This window comes from Dryobates pubescens, chromosome 11 (assembly GCF_014839835.1).
Source record: "Dryobates pubescens isolate bDryPub1 chromosome 11, bDryPub1.pri, whole genome shotgun sequence".
In the NCBI taxonomy this organism is placed as follows: Eukaryota; Metazoa; Chordata; class Aves; order Piciformes; family Picidae; genus Dryobates; species Dryobates pubescens.
Genome location: NC_071622.1, coordinates 27333873 through 27352296, shown reverse-complemented (window position 1 = coordinate 27352296; position 18424 = coordinate 27333873). Strand labels below are relative to the sequence as shown.

Below are 18424 nucleotides of genomic sequence, written 5' to 3'. Positions count from 1 at the left end.
CAGTTATGTTCTTTATATTTTACAGTGTCAGTGTTCCAGAATTTGAGTAATCATGTCAACTTCAAATTTTTAATGGATTTATAAAGGACCAGCTTTGTAAATAAAACTTTAATTTGAATCCTGTGCAACAAGAATTATTAGTATATCATCAGCATAGATTTATTTCTTGCCTTCCCTTTTTCCCTCTCTGCATCTGACTCTCTTGTGAAATTTGCTGCTTGCACTAACTTCAACAGTATTTTGAAAACTATAATCATATTTACCTTATCTTTGTAAGAAGATTCACAGATTGCATTGGGTTGGAAGGAACCCTCGAAGATCACCTTGTCCAATTGGCAGTTGCAGTGAGTAGGGACACCTTTAGCTAGATCAGGCTGCCCAGAGCCATATCAAGTCTGATCTTGAATGTCTCCAGGCATGGGACCTCAACTACATGCCTGGGCAACCTGTGCAAAATATTTTACCACTCTCATTATAAATAACTTCCTCCTTATGCCTAACCCAAATCTACCCTGCTCCAGTTTCAAACCATTGCCCCTTGTCCTAGCACTACAAGCCCTTCTAAACAGTCCTTCCCCAGCCTTTGTGTTAGATCCCCTTCAGATATGAGCACGAAGCTATTTTTTGTAACTGAGTTTGAAGATTGGCAGCCTTCCATTGGTATTTTTCTTGCAACTGTGCTTGATAAGACATGATCTTCAGTGTAAGCAGTTTTGTATTTTGAAATGAATACTATTTATGTAATTCTCACTAACCTCTTTTGTCTTGTCACATCAGGAATTGGTTTTTTTAGTTGACGAAGTAGGAAATAGTGAATCTATGGTGTTTGTTTTCCGTAGGCAGTTGGTATCAGCCTTTGGTAAATAGTGGTCAACTTTTCCCCTTTTAAAATTAATTCTATAAAGATATCTTCAATTATGCTTAAACTCCTACTCTCTTTTCTAGACTGTAAGGAAGTTAAAACAATGTAAACAGGAGAAATGACCTTTTGATTAGTATTACAAGCAATGGAAATGAAAATGACTTTGCTATTAGCAGTATTTGCACAACAGTTATGATCCTGTTATCAATTTTCTTTTTTTTTTTTTTTTGGTAAAGCATAGTTTAAAATTAAGAAGGCAGTTAAAAGCCTACAATTTATTATTTAAATACCTGTCTTGGGGGACTGCACATAAAAGTATGCAAATAAGCTATACCAGCTTCATGTGTAAAGAAAGTGTCAAGGTGAAACACTACTAGTTGAACTTAAAAGATTACCAACGAGTCCTTAATATGAACAGAAGTCAGAGAATTATTAGGAAGACACCAGAGGCAGGGCAGCTCAGACTGTTTTGCTTGGTTCTTTGGCAGATTTCCCCTCCCTCAAGCCTTTTAAGAGCTTTAAAGTTTTACAACAATGTCCAGTGTTTTCTGAATCTGAGCTGTTTATGAGCACCTCCCCTATGAAGAGAGACTGAGAGACTTGGGGCTGTTTAGTCTTGAGAAGACTGAGAGGGGATCTGATCAGCGTCTATAAATACCTGAGTGGTGGATATCAAGTGGGGGAGGCCAAGCTCTTTTTGGTGGTGCACAATAAGAAGACAAGGAGCAATTGATACAAACTTGAACATAGAAGGTTTCTCCTCAAAATGATTAGAAACTTCTTTACTGTGAGGGTGACAGAGCCCTGGAACAGTCTGTCCAGAGAGGTTGGGGAGTCTCCTTCTCTGGAGACTTTCAAAATCCACCTGGTTGCATTCCTGTGCAGGCTACTCTGGGTGATCCTGCTTTTGGCAGGGGGCTTGGATTCGACGATATCTGGAGGTCCCTTCCAACCTCTAGCATTCTATGATTCTATGTGAAATAGGTGTTTCTATCTGGCTTCAAATAGGGCGTCTGGAGCAGTTGTTAGTTACTTGGGGATTTAAATCATCCTATTGTTTTGGCTGTTCATCGGACAGTGATGTAGGCAAGATTTAGTTTCCAGAAAAATGATGTTATTTTTTACCATGCAGTTGTCTTAAGATTTTGCCATCATTCTTTAGACTGGGCTTTACTAGAATTTTCAAATGTTCAGCACTTTAAATCATCTGGGCTGTGACAATATGGTTGCTGGCAAGTAAAACGAGTTCTTAATTTACAGCAGAAGAGACTCTAAACAGTGAAATTGAAGTCTGTTCCTAAAGATAATTTTGGAAGTTTGCCATCCACTTGCATTTGTTTTCATTCTCATTTGAGATCCAAGTGTTATGGTTTTACCATGTTCATCTTGTTGAACAGAACAGTCTTTGGTTGTTTTCTGTCATGGATAGTGAGGAAGAAAGCTGCTTTGTTGTTTTGTTGTTGTTTTTTTTAATATGAAAAAAGTTGTTAATACTTCTTGCAGAATCAAATGATGCTTTTTACTTGCACAGAAGCATGCAAGTTACTTAATAAATTTAGATTAATTTTTTTTTTTTAGGTGGTAAAGATCTTGTACCAATTTAAGTGTTCTAAAGTAACAAAGTAGAAATTAATTTGCTAAATTGAAAAAGCCAGAAGACAGCATCAAATTATCAATTCCATCCATTGGTTCTAACATTTTTTAAAGGACAAAAATATTACACATTGTGTGGATCTCTAGATTAAAGCCAGTTGGGATAGTGAATGCCCAATGAAATAATTACAGTTTTAGTTTGTTGCTTCCATTATTGTATCTTGTGAAGTCACAACAGGAAAATTTTTGGCGCTTCAGGAAAGTAAATGGACTTGGGGGTATGTGAAATGCACCTCCAAGAAAAAAAAAATCTACCAATATAACAGTTCCATTGCTTGAAACTTGAGAGTTTATTTCCTAAAAAGTTAGCATGAGTTATTTTAAGGTAGTCTATGATTCCAGTTGAGAAATGACTGAAAGAATAGAGTAGAGTAGAGTGGACCAGGTTGGAAGAGACCTTCAAGATCATCGTGTCCAACCTATTATCCAACCCACCTAATCAACTAAACCATGCAACCAAGCACCCTATCAAGTCTCTCAATGAGCATTAACATCCATAGTTAAGTATTGGGTATGTAAAATAGAGTTTTTTCTAAGATAAGGAAAAATAGTAGTTGGGCCTCGGTAGCAGCTGAATATCAGTAATCAGTGGATTTTGCTAATTAACACAACAACAGAATTTTTTTTCCCCAATTAAAAAGGTAAACACTGCAGAAGTTTTGGAAAGCTGTTAAAAGCCCCCACCAAAACAGCATTCACATAACTAAAGATAACTAGAGGTTCACCACAGATGGAGTATCTCCAATTTACTATTGCAAGAAATAGATCTTTGGAAAGTTGTTTAACATTTCACATTAAACTGGATTGGGGATGCAGTGTATTGGAGGACACACAAACATGGGAAGAATCTGTCCAAACCACTTTGCATCTTCATTGTAAATTGCAACAGACTGTGTAATGTAGAAACAGGGGTGGGGAAGTGATTGTGAGGAGCAGGCCATGAAGTGAGCTGTACACAAAAGGTACCAATTTAAGGGGACTTTAAGCAGTAGATCTAAAGCTTCTTGTTACGCTAAATATAGTTTACAATCATAACACATAATGGTGCCTGGATTTTTAAGATAGAAGATAGATGTATGTGTGAAGGTATGAGGGAAGAAAAGATAACACTAAAATCTTGATTACCAGGGCATACAATAGTAGTAGAAATCAGTCGTCCTGCAGGGTGCTGGATGTTGTCCTTGTTTGACTGTAAGTGGGAATCCTGATTTGTTGTATTTTTTTGTTGTATCACATATATGAGCCTCTTTTCTATTGGTACTTTGGTTTGCAAAGCCATTACTTTCAGGTAAGACAATGCTAAAGAGCAGAAGGCATACACTAAAATGAAAACAGGTTTTTTTGTGCAGGCATTTTGTAAATGTCTAATGTGATAGGAAACAGGTTTGGAATAGAGTGAACTCCACTGAACATTGTATCCAGTGTGTGCACCTATCATCTTGATTTCATTTTAGATCAGATTATTGCTTCTGAATGATTAAATACTTGTGTATTTAATGTAAATCATAAGTAAACTATATATAACCTTCTATGGTAAATTAGCACAACTAAAGGAAGTAATACATTTTTGATTAAAATATGATGCTAAGTGGTCGTCTTATAGAAGATTTGTATTTTTCAAATTACATCGTTTTGTTACTAAATTAGTTTCAACTTATGAATATTCATAATCTACTCCTTAACAGTCTCCAACAGCTTATGCATAAGAATTAGGTGTGTCATCTTCCAGCAAAACTGTGAAGTGTTCAGAAACTTTGAGGAAATGAATGTTCTTTAAATAGCTGAACAGTGATTTCTGCTGCTTTCTGATACTTAGGGTACAGCTGCACAAACAAAAGCTCCCCTAACTGGAGTTTGAATTTGCAGTGTGCTGCTAACTTAAGAGTAACTTTTGCATTAAAAACTTCATACTGGAAGATTTGAAATATCTTACTGTGTGCTCACTGAGAAATAAGCTGCTGTCTTTATGAGGAGCTAGAACATGTAAATGAGAGGTTACCTCCAAGCAGCCAACAGTCTGGAAGTTAGTTGACTGCATCAGATAGGACATTTGCTCTGTCAATTTTCTTTTCCTCTGGGAGAAATCCTATCATACAGTTCTTGCTGATACCTGCCTTGTTAGACAGTTTGTATCACAAATCAGTGGGTAATCATAGGAAAAACACCTCTTACCTGAATGCTTTTGAATGTGTTAATTTTATATCTAAATGTAGCATTTTTTGATTTTTAGGACAACGCGAAATGCTAGCAAAATTATCCTGCTAATGATTGCTTAATTGAAAGTGCTTAGTGTATCTTGTTAACTGTCACTGATCTTTACTTTTGTTTTTTTCCTCATCTTAATGGTATACTTTTCTCTTTACAAGCCATTTAAGAAGTGTGGGGTTGAAATATTGAACAGTTTCTTTTGCCACATTGTCTGCGGTTTTTACATAATAGGAGATAGTGATTAGGTCAGTGATAATCATGAAGAGATTGTTACTCAGTTACAAGGGGTAGATATTGTTCCTTTAGTAGCAGACAATTAAGCTTCTGTGCTAAGATGCCAGAGTATTGGAAGTTGTGGGCTGAGGTTCATCCCTGAAATTACCATGGTCCAAGGCAGTGATTTACAGAACTAAAAGCTGTCACCTCCATTTATTGATTTGCAGGAATTGTTTTTACAAATGCAAAGGTCATAGGCATGGAAGTGGTGGCAGCCTTTTGTATCTACTCATTTAAATGATGATTTATTTATTTTTCCTGCCATTAATTGGATATTTTCATGTGACTTTTTTCCCTTGTCATTGTTGGGTTGGTTGGGTGTTTATCTGGTTGTTTCCTTGTCATTGTTGGTTTGACTGGGGTTTTTTTTCTGGTCGATCCTTTCAGTTGCAGTGTTTTCAAAGGCCTACCTTTGTGGTTTAGGCTTCTGCCCTAGTTTCCCTTTTAATCACTGTAGAGAAGACAATTAAGAGAAAAGTATTAAAAACTCACAAATAGATACTTTTCCACTTATTTTGTTAGGCTTAATTCTATGTGTGCTTTATGGAAATATAGATGGAGAAATCACAAGTGCAAGTCGTATGGAAACCAAAGCAAGGCTTTGGTTATAATTCGATTGCAATTCTTCCCAAGAATTTGCAAAAACTCCAGAATCTCTGAAGCGGCTCCTGGTTCCCTCCCTTCATGTAGCTGCTGTAGGACCTGAGGGTGCTGTTTGAGACATTTGAGATACTGAGTACTTGGAAGAGGAGGAAGAAAAGTTGCTTAACTGATTCTGTATGGGAGGAAAAAGGAATGTACATGTGGGACTGTGGACAGGAAGAGTTAAGCATCCAAGCGAACTGTATCTGATTTAGAAACCTGAAACACAGCATTGCAGGAAGTGATGTTTCTTTGGCTTGATGTGGGGTTCTGGTGGTTTGGGTTTTTTTTTCATTTCATAATGTGCTGTGAATTTAAGGTAATGTTATAGGAGACCTATTGATGATATTAATGTGTAATGTGTAATTAGTGCACCACGGGAGCAGTCATTTCACACAGAAAAGTGCACAGAATGTTTTCTTTCCACTTTGTTGGTTAAACCTAAGGTGATGTTTCAGATAAGCACTGTTTCTCAGTCACAAGACTTCCCTCAAGGGGAGTCAGCCTTTCCTACTGCTCTTCCCTTATGCTTAGAGTGTGGTACTTCGGTTTTTTACCATTTTCCAAGTATTTCTTGTGAAAGGACATTGGCAAAAATACCTTTTCTCAGACGCTAAAAAAGTAAGGCTTAAAATAACAGTTACCGACTCAAGTGCCCTACATAGGTGGTGGTATTTTAATAAACAGAAAAGAGTACAGCAAAACTTGGGATTAATGCACTTCTTGCAGTGCAGGGTTAAATCCTTATACTGAAGATTAGTAGGAGGTTGCTGACTGTGAAAGTTACAAAAGCAGTGTGCTGTACCAAAGGTCAACTGCAGCCTATTGTGACTGATCATGGGCAGCTTTGACTAAACAGGGGAGAGACGTTTTGAATAAGTTTGTGTTTTCTAAGGGCCTGTCAAGTGATTTTTCTCTTCTATTCGTATTTTCAAATCTTTGAGATAAAAACAGATTTCATGTCCGTGGTGGAAATTTAGAAGCAGTTTCTTTAAGTGTTACTTAAATCATGGACCTTGTCTTCTTGCTGTTATCCCCTGCTCATCAGCTTGCTCTATTTTGAGTTACAAAACATGTTGTTATTTACTCAGGGTCATACAAATGTGGTCATGCCACATTAGAGTCCTTTCCAACAGGTTTTTCCCACAGTGGGATCTCTGACCTTTCAGAGTGTCTTGTAGTTGTAGGATAATGCTTTGTATAGCATTTAAGTGATTTTCAGATCACACGATGTTAGGGGTTGGAAGGAACCTCTGGAGATCATTGAGTCCAACCCCACTGCCAGAGCAGGACCACAAAATCTAGTACAGGTCACACAGGAATGCATCCAGAAAGTCTCCAGAAAAGGAGACTCCACAACCTCTCTGGGGAGATGAAATTAATGGTTTGACATTAAAAGGTTTTCTGTCAGCCTTGCAAGCTGAAGGGGCTAGAATATATCACAATTTTTTTCAGTGTTGGTAGCGTAAGTTTTGTTCAGTGAGGTTTAATGGCAGTAACTGAGAACAGAATTTGCTCTTGCAGGAATTCAGCGTTGCTTTGAAACCAGACGTGACCTTACTGTTGTCTTACTTGGAATGTTGACTCTGCAGAGTTAACAAGAATAAATAGTAGTGCAGGTCTTCTGTTTGTTGCATTAAGGTAACAGGATAAGGCATGATCAGAACTAGTTATCACGAAAGTGCTATTTCTGGACTCTAAAAATCTTCAAGGCAGGAATGCATTCCAATTTCTTGGTCCTTGTTTTCCATCCAGAATGTAAGGAGATCTTGTTGTAGAAGTTCCATAAACAATTACGTAGACTTGTTTCTAATTCTTTATGAAAGTGATCATAAGTAAAATGAAGCAGTACTATGAAAAGAGTTCTTTGAATGCAAAAAAAAAAAAAAAAAAGGCATTTGATGGTTAAAATGTAAGGTGATAAAAGCTTGCAGAATCACAGAATGTTAGGGGCCAGAAGGGACCTTGAAAGCTCATCCAGTCCAACCCACCTGCCAGAGCAGGATCACCTGGAGCAGATCACACAGGAACACATCCAGCCAGGTTTTGAATATCTCCAGAGAGGGAGACTCCACAACCCGCCCTGGGCAGCCTCTTCCAGTGTTCTGTCACCCTCACAGGGGAAAAAAAAATTCCATGTTTCCATGGAACTTCCTGTGCTTCAACTTCCACCCAGTGCCCTTTGTGCTGTCATTGGGCATCACCGAGCAGAGCCTGCCTTCATCCTCTTGCCACTCACCCTTTACATCTTTATAAACATGAATGAGGTCACCCTGTAGTCTCCTCTTCTCCAAACTAAAGAGCCCCATTTCCCTCTGTCTCTCCTCGTAAGAGGTTATCTTTCCTCGTCAAATCAAAAAAAAGATTCTGAAAAAAGTCTGAATCTTTTCACTATTTTCTTTTTTTTAATGTAATTGTATTGCCCTCATTTTCATAACACCCTCCGTAGCTCTGTGTTAATTTAAAAACCTCATGTACCTGATAAGAAGGTCAGCTGTTAATGTTACCTCTCCTGTTAATGTTACTTCTTCTGTCCTTTTAAAGGAAGGTGCTTCTGCTCGAAAAACACAGACTCCAGCAGCACAGCCTGTACCACGACCAGGTAAGGCAGCAGTCTCATTTGCACTTCTGTTCCAAGTAAGCCTGAGTTTCAAAAACCTGCCATTTAAAACTTCAGTTAGTGAGGATCATTTATTTGCATCGTTTACCTGCACATGTATCAGAAATAACACATCACCTTTTGGTTAATGTTGTACCATGGGGCTTGAGTTCATTCTTGTCAGCGTGTTGCCCAATTAGCCTGTCGAAAGGATGTGCTGGTGAAATTGAAAAGTGCTGAACGTCTTGGTGAATCATCTTGGTAGTTCACAATGCCAGCTCACATGTGTAAGAGCTGCTTAATACGCCAAGGAGAAACAACCTAAATAGAAAAGCTAATCTGGAAAATATATATTATTACTTCTATTAATGTATCAGAAAGAAGTCTTTCTCTGAATGTGGTATTATTGCTTCTTCACACTTCTGGTCACACAAGGTATATTTAATGGGGCCAGAATCCTCTGCTGGCTTTTTAATTCCCAGTTAGTTGACTTTTAGCTACAAAGTTGGCTTTTTGTGTCAGATTGAATTGTCATTCAAAGATAGAATTAGATAGGTTTTGTTTTATTTTAAGGAGAAATCCTTAGAGTGTAACAGGACAGACCACATATGAGAGCATCAGCATTTCCAAACAGCTGTGTGCATATCTGTGCCTAGTTTATATACTATGACAATTTCAGGTTTCAAAAAGTCTCAAGTGAAAGGTGTTGTTTAAGAACAAGATCATTGTTATTATTGTTATAAAGCTATTGAAAAAGGGACATTGTTAGGTTTTTTGGTTTTTGAAAGCAAGCTACCTTTTAATATACTTTTTCTAGAAGTACTGTTGCTGTACTGTGTATTCTTCTGGAGACTACTAAATGCTTTCAGTGCATGCCTTCCTAATTCCACGAAATTTATTGGTAGGATTTAATGCTAAGACTTAATATTGTACAAAAATCTTTCTTCCCCCCAGATCTATTCTATAATTGAATATTCTCAGCATCCCTAACTGCTGTTGTGCAAAGGTGCTTCTGTTTGGTTATTTTGGTACTAGAAAGGTCATGCTGCCTGTCATGCTTATCTCACTAGCCCTGTTATGCATAATAATGCAAATGGAGCTGACAGCAGTCTGAAAAGGGTAGAAGTGGCAAGAACAGAAATCTGACTGAGTTGTCACAGCTCCCTACTGCTTGTGACTTCATGGGCATTAACTGGCAGAAGTGTTTGGGGGCTTTTTTTGTTTGTTACATAGGTTATACTGATATTGCCCTTCTCTAAGGCAAATCTAATCCATCATTTTGTGTCTATTGTAAATTGAAGAGACAAAGGAGAGAAATGTAATATGAAGAAAGTCTGTCTTGCTTCAATAAAACAAACCCACATCGATCTTTCTGCCCAGTCTAGGACATTTTGGGGTTTGAAACCTATAAAAAAATCCCCTCTTCTGTTCTTAGCAGTCAGAATATTTTAAACATGCTATTTCCAGGGGAATGTTACTTTGCAGGTAAGTGTTAGTTGAGTTGGACCAAAGAGTTGTACTATACTGATTTGAAAAAATATCTGAGATGCGCTTTGATGTTAAGATTTTTGGGGTTTCATTTCTGCAATATGAACTTTTCTACTAAGCTTTTTTTGGTACAGCTATCACATTTCTTAATATCCTCCTTTTGGGGGGAGAGTGGAGTGGAGCAGCCAATGCTGTCCGTACATTTCAGGAAATTTTTATTATTAAGGGCCAATTATATATATCTGTATGTTTGACAGTGTCAGGAAAAGATAATTAAGGATATGGTCTCAATATTTCAACAATGGCAGCTATCTGTTGTGAATATTTATACTGCTTTAGGAAGTTACTGAGACAGTTGGTCATAAATAAACATGAGCAGGTTGTTGCCATGAAATTAGAAGTCAATTAACGAAATTTGCTGCGCATAGTAGCAGTTGAGTTAATCTGTATCAATCTTTCTGCTGCTCAGTATTTTTTCATTTTGTGGATGAGGATTAACACGTGCTAGTAATTACCAAGCACAACACTCCTCTCCTCAAGTTAGGATTCCTGAAATCAGATCCATAACATGTTTATTTGGAAGAAGCCACCCCGTTTGGTGATAGCACCAAAGTGAAGAAACAAATGCTTTTCCAACTTGGGACTGAAGTATCTCCAATGCTGAGGAGATCACAACTTGCAAGGCTGAAGAGGAAACATTTATGAGGGCATGGGAGGGGAATGCTTTGGTTTCTGTCTCAACAGTGGTGGTTGCTTGTGTGGTTTGGGGAGGAAGAGTGAGTTTGTTTGGGTTTTTTTGGTTGGTTGTCGGGGAGGGGGGTGGGTGTTGGAGGGTTTTTGTGTGTGGTTTTTTTTTTTTGCCTGAGTGCTACCATATCTGTCAAGTTTTGCTGATGCTGGCACTCAAAGAGCTCATGTAACTCAGCTGCAATCCAAAACTAATTTGAGTCGGCTTGAAATTCAGATTCTGATTGTGGAAAGCTCTACATGTGTTATGGTAACTATGATCTACAGATCGTGTACAATACTCACAATTAGTGAAAAGGTGAGGATCTAGAAAGATTAGTTTGTTGTGAAACAGTTTTCTTGTTAGTTCAGCACTATTGAATTTAAGATCTACAAGCAGCTTTTTTCAGGACCCGTGGCAATTTTTGTTAGTGCTGTAGTGCCCCAACCTTCTGAAGAAGAGGGAGAAGGATGACTAGCTTCAGTAAAATTAAGGGAGATTGACTCAATTGCTCTGACATCCATTTCAGATGGTCAGAAGCTGTTTACCTTTTGAGTAGAGACCAAAATTATGAATCCCGTTGTCAATTTGTATACTGCATACATGAAAATGATCTAATGACTCTGCTGTGTCTATTCTGTGTTCACTCCTGTGACTAAAACCATTGATACGTTGCTTTGCAATGACATTTGTATTTGTGTATTAGTCATTCTGACATATTTTCTGTTGTGGGCTTTTGTTTTTCCCCCCACAGTTTCTCAAGCAAGACCACCTCCAAACCAGAAAAAAGGTGAGTCAGTTTTACTTACCCAATCCCCTTCATTTTTGTGTGAGCAGTTCCCACTCTGTCTTTTGCTGGAATCATAGTCAAAAATGTGAACAAAGCAGTGGAATGCAGACAACATTCTGTTTTGCTAAATATGGGTCCTACTCATATTTAGAGACTCCTGACACTGAGGTATGGTGAATGGAAGTCTCCTCCTTAGGAAATACTACAATATATATTTTTCTGAATAAGTTGGATCGGTTAACCAAGAGGTTTGTTTTTATGTGTAGTTTCTTTCATGAAAAAAATGGAGGGGGGAACAAGGCAACATCACAACAGAAAGAACAACTCAGGCAAATGCAACTATTATCTTTGCAGGATCTCGAACTCCAATAATCATTATTCCAGCAGCCACGACGTCTTTAATAACGATGCTTAATGCAAAGGACCTTCTGCAAGATCTGAAGTAAGTAGCTAATTAGAACATCTTGTATTTAAAAAAAGCCCTGTTTTCAGATACAAAGGTATACCAGTATGAAATGAGTAATTAAGCAAGAGGGAGTATCTGCTGTTTCAGGGGGAGCTAGTTTTACACACCTCTTGTGAAAAAAATAAATGAATAAAAAGTAATGCCTCTTGAATAGTAGGGGGAAAGCAGAGACTTGTTTTCAGAGTTCTAGCACAGCTGCAACTCTGGGCCAATTGGGCAGTTCAAAAAGGAAGTTTTAGAGTACCATTGCTAATATCTGTAGTGTGTTGGGGGATTTTTGTGTGAGAGATAGGCACAGATATGCAACCAAGCAATGAACCCTTATAATGGAAGAAGCCTTAGAGAAGAGAGGTGAAGGCAGAATGTTCATGGAGCTCAGAAAAAAATTCAGGAAATGACCACTGTTATCTTGGAGCAGGTGAATGAAGGGTGGCCTCTATGTTACATAAATGACACTTCACAGCTGAGCAGGTCAGCTGGTTGTGTAAATACAGAAAAAAATTTTAAAGGTCACATGCAACAAAATTAAGAATAAAGTATGGTCATGAAATACTGACACAGATTTATTGAGGAAATATTAATGAGTTGCTAAAATCTGTTGTCTCCATACCTGATTCTAGTGCTTAATTCAGTGTCTGAATGCAATCAACACTACAAATTACTTTCTTCACAATAACGTAAAATTCATGGTAAAAACCAAAACAAACCAAAAACCTCCACAAACAATAAAATAAGCAAAAAAACCCAAGCAGCAAATCTTTGTCCAGCAGATGATGGTATTTAGAGTTGCCAGCGTGTTAATTTTTCTCAAAGAGTCAGTCATTTTCACAGAGAAATGCACTGTTAAAGATTGTCCCCAGTGGAACTTTCAAGCAAGGGAGAGCTTGCTCTCCTTCCACCTTCAGCACTTTGCTAGTCCTTTATAAGACTGCTTTTCATCAAAAGTGGACTCTCCTTTCTGTGCTGCTACAGCTGTCACTGGAGTTGTCCTAGAAGTTTTTTAAACTGCTGTGAGATTCCATGTGTCTTCTGATCTCCAGTTATTTCTAATTCCTAGATTACTCCCACATGCCATGAAAGATCCAGTAAGCACACTGGACTCCTGGTGCACCCTCTGAAGTATTTAACTGGTTTTTAGCATTATAGTTTAATGTGTAAGCCGTTACTGGACTGGTGTAATTTTCTTGTTGTAGGATGTTGCTTGTTTACGTGGGGTTTGGTGTTTAAGAAAATACTTCTCAGCAACAAGCTCTAGGTTTTACATCTAAGTAACTTGTTACTTTCAGGCACAGGAATACCTGTAATGGAGTAAAGCACCTACGTGTCATGTCTATGTATAGCTGTGCTAGAGGCTTGTGCTGTTTTCAGCTTCACTGGGGTAAAGCTACAGTTAACTTCTCAAGACGTGCCCCAGGAGGAGGCTGATTGTTGGAGTGCATGCAACATGATCCAGAGAAAAAAATGAAATGAAATGTAAGGGTTCGAAGGAGGACACTGATGTAGTAAACAAGTATGAAGGACAAACTGTAGTGGTAAGGTATGTTAATGAATCAGAAGCGCAATAGCAGAATTCAGAAGAGCAAAATATTAATTCAGCCATGACAGTTCTAGCACTCTTCTAGAAAATGTACCACCTGGCCTGTATTTTTTTGCATTTCAATTTATTGAAGTAGTTTGTTTAGGAATGGCTGCAGGGTTTGTTTTTGCTGTTCAGGTATGCAGAATGTAGAACTAGCCTAGAAGCCTTGATGTAGAATGTGATTGATAGATATGTGATGGTTTCCCAAGGAAAGACGACTTACCTAATTTCTGGCTCTTAAATCACTGCCTTCTTTAACTCATTCCTCGCCTTCAGCTTGAATTGACAGAAGAGTAGAGATTTGGAAGACACCTGTCATTGCCACAAGTTTTGGAATGAATGTTGTCCACATACATCCAAATGAATGCTCTCCCTTACCTCTACTGAGGAAGATGCAGGTAGATTTCTTCTCAGCCGTCAGAAGAGATCAATGACAGAGCACAAGCAGTAGGGTTTGTTAGGGCTGGAAGAGTAAAAACCATCACAGTGAAGACCGCTGAGAAATACAGGAGAACCCTGGGAGAAAGGTCTCCAGGGTATGGAAACTGTGATACACTGACATGGTCTGTATACCCACCAAATTCTCTTTCATGTCTGATACCTGAGGTAACACAGTCTATGAAGTGTGGGATAATAAAGTATGAGTATTTGGGTTTCAAATAAAAGCAACTTTTGGGATTCCCTCCATTTATAAGTTTCTTAAAATAAGGAACAAGTTAGTTGAAACTTTAATTAGAGATCAGTTAAAATAAAAACTTAAGTTCATGGCTGGGAATCTGTCTTTTAGGACAGTTTTTGTCTAGGATGTAGGAATTTTTTGCAAGTAACTGAACAGCAATGCCCTGTCACTTGGGTTGGACTTGATGATCTCAAAGGTCTTTTCCAACCTGGTTAATTCTATTCTATTTGAAGGATCTGGATGTGCTGGAGTGTGTCCAGAGAAGGGCCATGAGGATGATTAGAGGGCTGGAGCTCTTCTGCTTATAAGGACAGGCTGAGAGAGTTGGGGTTGTTCAGTCTGGAGAGGAGAAAGCTCTGACATGACCTTCTTGTGGCCTTCCAGTATCTGAAGGGGGCTACAAGAAAGCTGGGAAGGGACTTTCTAGGGTGTCAGGTAGTGATGGGACTGGGGGGAATGGTGCAAAACTAGACTGGATGTTAGGAAAAAGTTCTTCCCCATGAGGGTGGTGAGATGCTGGAACAGGTTGCCCAGGGAGGTGGTGGAAGCCTCATCCCTGGAGGTTTTTGCAGCCAGGCTGGATGTGGTTCTGAGCAACCTGCTGTAGTGTGAGGTGTCCCTGCCCATGGTAGGGGTCTTGGAACTGGATGATCTTTGAGGTCCCTTCCAACCCTGACAGTTCTATGATTCTAAGATACATAACTGAGGCACAAGTGAATTGATGGTGCCTAAATGGCTGTAACAGTTTCTGGCTTAAATGAAGAGAAGTTGACAATAAACTAGGATTGAAATTAGTTCATAAGCATAGAAACATTTAAAGCTAGAGGTAGAATAGAGAAGGCCCATTTCAGCCATGATTGAAAGGTGTCAAATACAGTGGTGAAATGGTTAGACTCTGTAGAACAGCAGTATTGCTTCTTGACTAATTTGGCATGGGTGGCTAGGCTTCCTGTTTCCATTTTAAATGTTTGCTTCCTCACATTAGCAAATTAAAAATGTGACCTTTTCAACTGCTGTTTGTATGAATATTTGATTATCAATGTTATGTATGTGTGGCTGTTTTTCATTTACATATTCTGTAAGCGTTTCTTCTTGCTTACTGCATGGGACATATAACAGAGACTAAAATTCTATTCAAGCTCTCCACCATTTAGGTGGTCTTGGCTTTTTGTACAGACCTCACCACTTGAGTGAAAAGGTGTTTGGCAGGGGTTAATTTTTTTAACTTCTCTTTTTCAAGACCTTGATATTTTCATCATTGCAACTCAGATTCCTTAGTTCTGATTGGGAAGGAGAGGCTCATGAATGATTTTTATTGTTTTGTTTTGTTTGTTTTTAAAAGCTTCAGACCACCAATCAAGTCCTCATTTTAAGTTCTAAAATATGGCTTCCTATGAGTTAATACTGGCAAAGCACAACCTGCAACATGTTGGCAGGAAAAGCCTTTAGGTATGCTCACCATCCATGCTGCATCTCACTTTTGAGTTTTAAAATTAGCAAACTGACTGGAAATACTTAATTGTGATGTCCCATTTGGTAACTGTGACCGTTTGAGGCTGTGCCTTTAAGGAAGGGACACTCTGGCTAAATGTTTGTAAATATACTGTATTTTAAACGAATTTCATTGGTGGATTAGGTGGGAGTAAGATCTTAAGACCCGGAGCGGCTGGAACTTTCATTCAGTTTCATTTCCTTCGCTCACCCTTCTAGCTGACCACTTCTGGGCTTCTGGCCAAATAACAGATAAGCATTAATAAGCTACTAACCCTCCTGTACTTAGGCCGCTTCTGTCTTGTTAACACCCCTTTGCTCTTTCTACTCCTCTTTGGGGGTGAAGGGGGCACAGGGGGAAGCCCCCTCTGTCGGGGGTCTAGTTTCTGATTTTGTTTCTTTGCTGTATATTTCTGTATATATTGTAAATTCTGTATATTTGTGTACATAAATTCCCTGCGATCATTGCTTTGTAAATATAGCATTTTTCCTTACGCTTTACGGGTTGAGTTTGGCTGTGGCTATTTCTTCTTCGTGGGGGAGGGGAAGCTGGGCCTTTCCTTTCACCCCACCACAGTAACTTATTCCAAAACAGAACTGTGTTTAACACTTCTATGTGTAGAACGCAGCTGTACGTGTCAGCCAGTTGTGGTAGATAGAGCTACGTGGTAGATATAAGTCTTAATTGTTTTCTGATTTTTGTCAGTTATTGGTAAAATGCCTTGATGGCCTAAGGGTACTTTTCACCAGTGTGTCCTAGGTAGCTGTTTGTCTGTATTTTCTTTAGAATGCCATTGCCACCCCTACTAGAGAGAGAGACAATTTAATCTCTAGCTTCTCATTTAACATCTGCAATGCTCTTGCTGTGTTTGCGGTACTCATCGACTTTAAGGCACAGTTCACAGTCATTTGCAGTTGTTTGGGGTTTTTTTCTTAATTTTTCAGTGTGTGTGCATTTGGACACACACTTCAGAAATGAGTTGTGATTTCATCTGATTAGTTACTTTAGGAAAGTAAAATAGTTTTGCTTGAAGATTTATTGACAGTGCTTCCACTTGCTGCCTTAAACCATTTGCGTGTGTGTGTTTGGGGTTCCCCCCCCCCCCCCAATGGCATTTTCTTATTGGATATAAGATGTTAGCAAAATGCAATATTCTCAAGTTGAATGAATTATGACCTTTTTATCATATTTAATTTTTCATTCCCTTTTTCTGTCTTTTCCCACAATAGGAAGTGCACTCTGCCTGTTTAAGCACATTGAATTTGGGTTTCAGTATTCAGCTAGAAATAGGTTAAAGAGAGCAAACAGATACAGTGCAAGCAACTTACCCCCAAAATGTAGTAAACTTCCAAAAAGCACCATCTGTACTATAATGAAGAGAAATCTTACTGATTGTCTAGAGTACTATGTTTTAGAATGTAGCACTAACACTAGTGGTAACTTGTACAGTTAAGTGAAGTGTAGTGTTTCTTATTCTCAGAACTTTCAGAAATGGAATGTCAGCAGCAGACAGTCAGTGAGTGCTAAGAGAACATGGGTGTGAGCTCTGCTCTTTGGCTGGCTGGCCTGGTCCCTATCAGTTTCCCTTTCTGTGACATAGTTTTGCTTCTATAAAATGCATGATTTTGTGGTCTTTGCTTCCAACACAACCCACTGAGATTCATCAGTAAACAGGTTTACTACCTATTCTCACATTTATGATGTCCATGTTGGGAACTGTTCTGTGTATTTCATTTTATTATTGCCATGAAGAAGAGACTCTTGAAATGGAATTGGATTGTTTTTTAAGGTGAGGGGCTGACAAGTAAAAGGCCTGTAATTCAGTTGAGGAGGTCACATCTTAAGCATTTATTTTTGTCATATAGCGCTAACATAAACATGAGCAGCACATCACTTTTATTCCTGAGCACTTATTCTGTCAAAGGAACTAAACAAACACCAACCTTTTTGATCAAAAATCTCAGCTTTCTGTAGAAAATGTAATTGTGATGACTGAGAGCAAAAGCTCTAAAATGTGCTCCAGGAGGCAGCTGGGTTTTTTGTGCTCATGCTTCCCTATGCTACCCTTGGATACTAAAAAGAAGGAATTGTAGCCATTTAGCAGGGTGTGATCTCACTCATTAAATGTTGCTCTTCTATTTTTGTGGCTCTGAACAAGTGGTGATGGTGGCTTGGCACAGTAAAAGGAGATGGCTTCAGTGACTGGTGCCAATAATGAGAGGTTCTGATAAAGTTGTTACTGTTCTTACTGATTACATCAAACACGTTGTTGCTGTCTACTGAATGTTCCTTTATTCCCCAAGGTTTGTACCTTCAGATGAAAAGAAGAAACAAGGCTGTCAACGAGAGAATGAAACTCTAATACAGAGAAGGAAGGACCAGATACAGCCTGGAGGGACTACAGTCAGCGTTACTGTACCTTATCGAGTAGTAGACCAACCTCTGAAACTTATGCCACAGGACTGGTAAAATAGATTTCCCCTTTAAATAGTTTCTTAACCAGGAGAATGCAGGATTTGGAGTGAACCATGAAAATGCTTCTAAACTCACTGAAATGTGAAGGTAGCAGATGTAAGAATGGATTTGTTAACTGTATAGAAACCTTCAGGTGAAAACAATGTGAAACTGAACTTATTTTTTAAATCTTTTAAAAATGGCAACACTCTGCAATTAGCAGTATGAGCAGCACAACTCACTTCATGTAGGGTTTGCCTGAAACGTTCCAGAAGTTCAAACAGGAATTTTCATGTTAGTTTTCTGGTTCACAGTTCTGTAGTGTGCAAGTCACTGAGACGTCTCAAAGGAAAATCCTGCTTTCTTGTCTGCTTTCTGAATGTCTGTTGAGAAGATAGGTTTGCAGACCTTCAGCCTCTGACATGCCAACTTTTTTTTATAGTTTAAGAAAGAAAACACTAACGTTGTTGAATACCGAACCGGGATTTCAGTATTGAAGAGACTCACAG

General features: G+C 38.6%; 1 protein-coding gene across 1 annotated transcript in view; it reads left to right on the top strand.

Moving 5' to 3' along the window:
• CDC73 (cell division cycle 73) overlaps positions 1-18424 on the top strand; it is a 115649-nt gene that overhangs the window by 85780 nt on the left and 11445 nt on the right. The window contains exons 11-14 of the mRNA XM_054164932.1: positions 8186-8243; positions 11210-11245; positions 11600-11687; positions 17765-17926. Of these exons, the coding sequence (XP_054020907.1) occupies positions 8186-8243; positions 11210-11245; positions 11600-11687; positions 17765-17926 (344 nt within the window). The remainder of the gene's footprint in view (positions 1-8185; positions 8244-11209; positions 11246-11599; positions 11688-17764; positions 17927-18424) is intronic.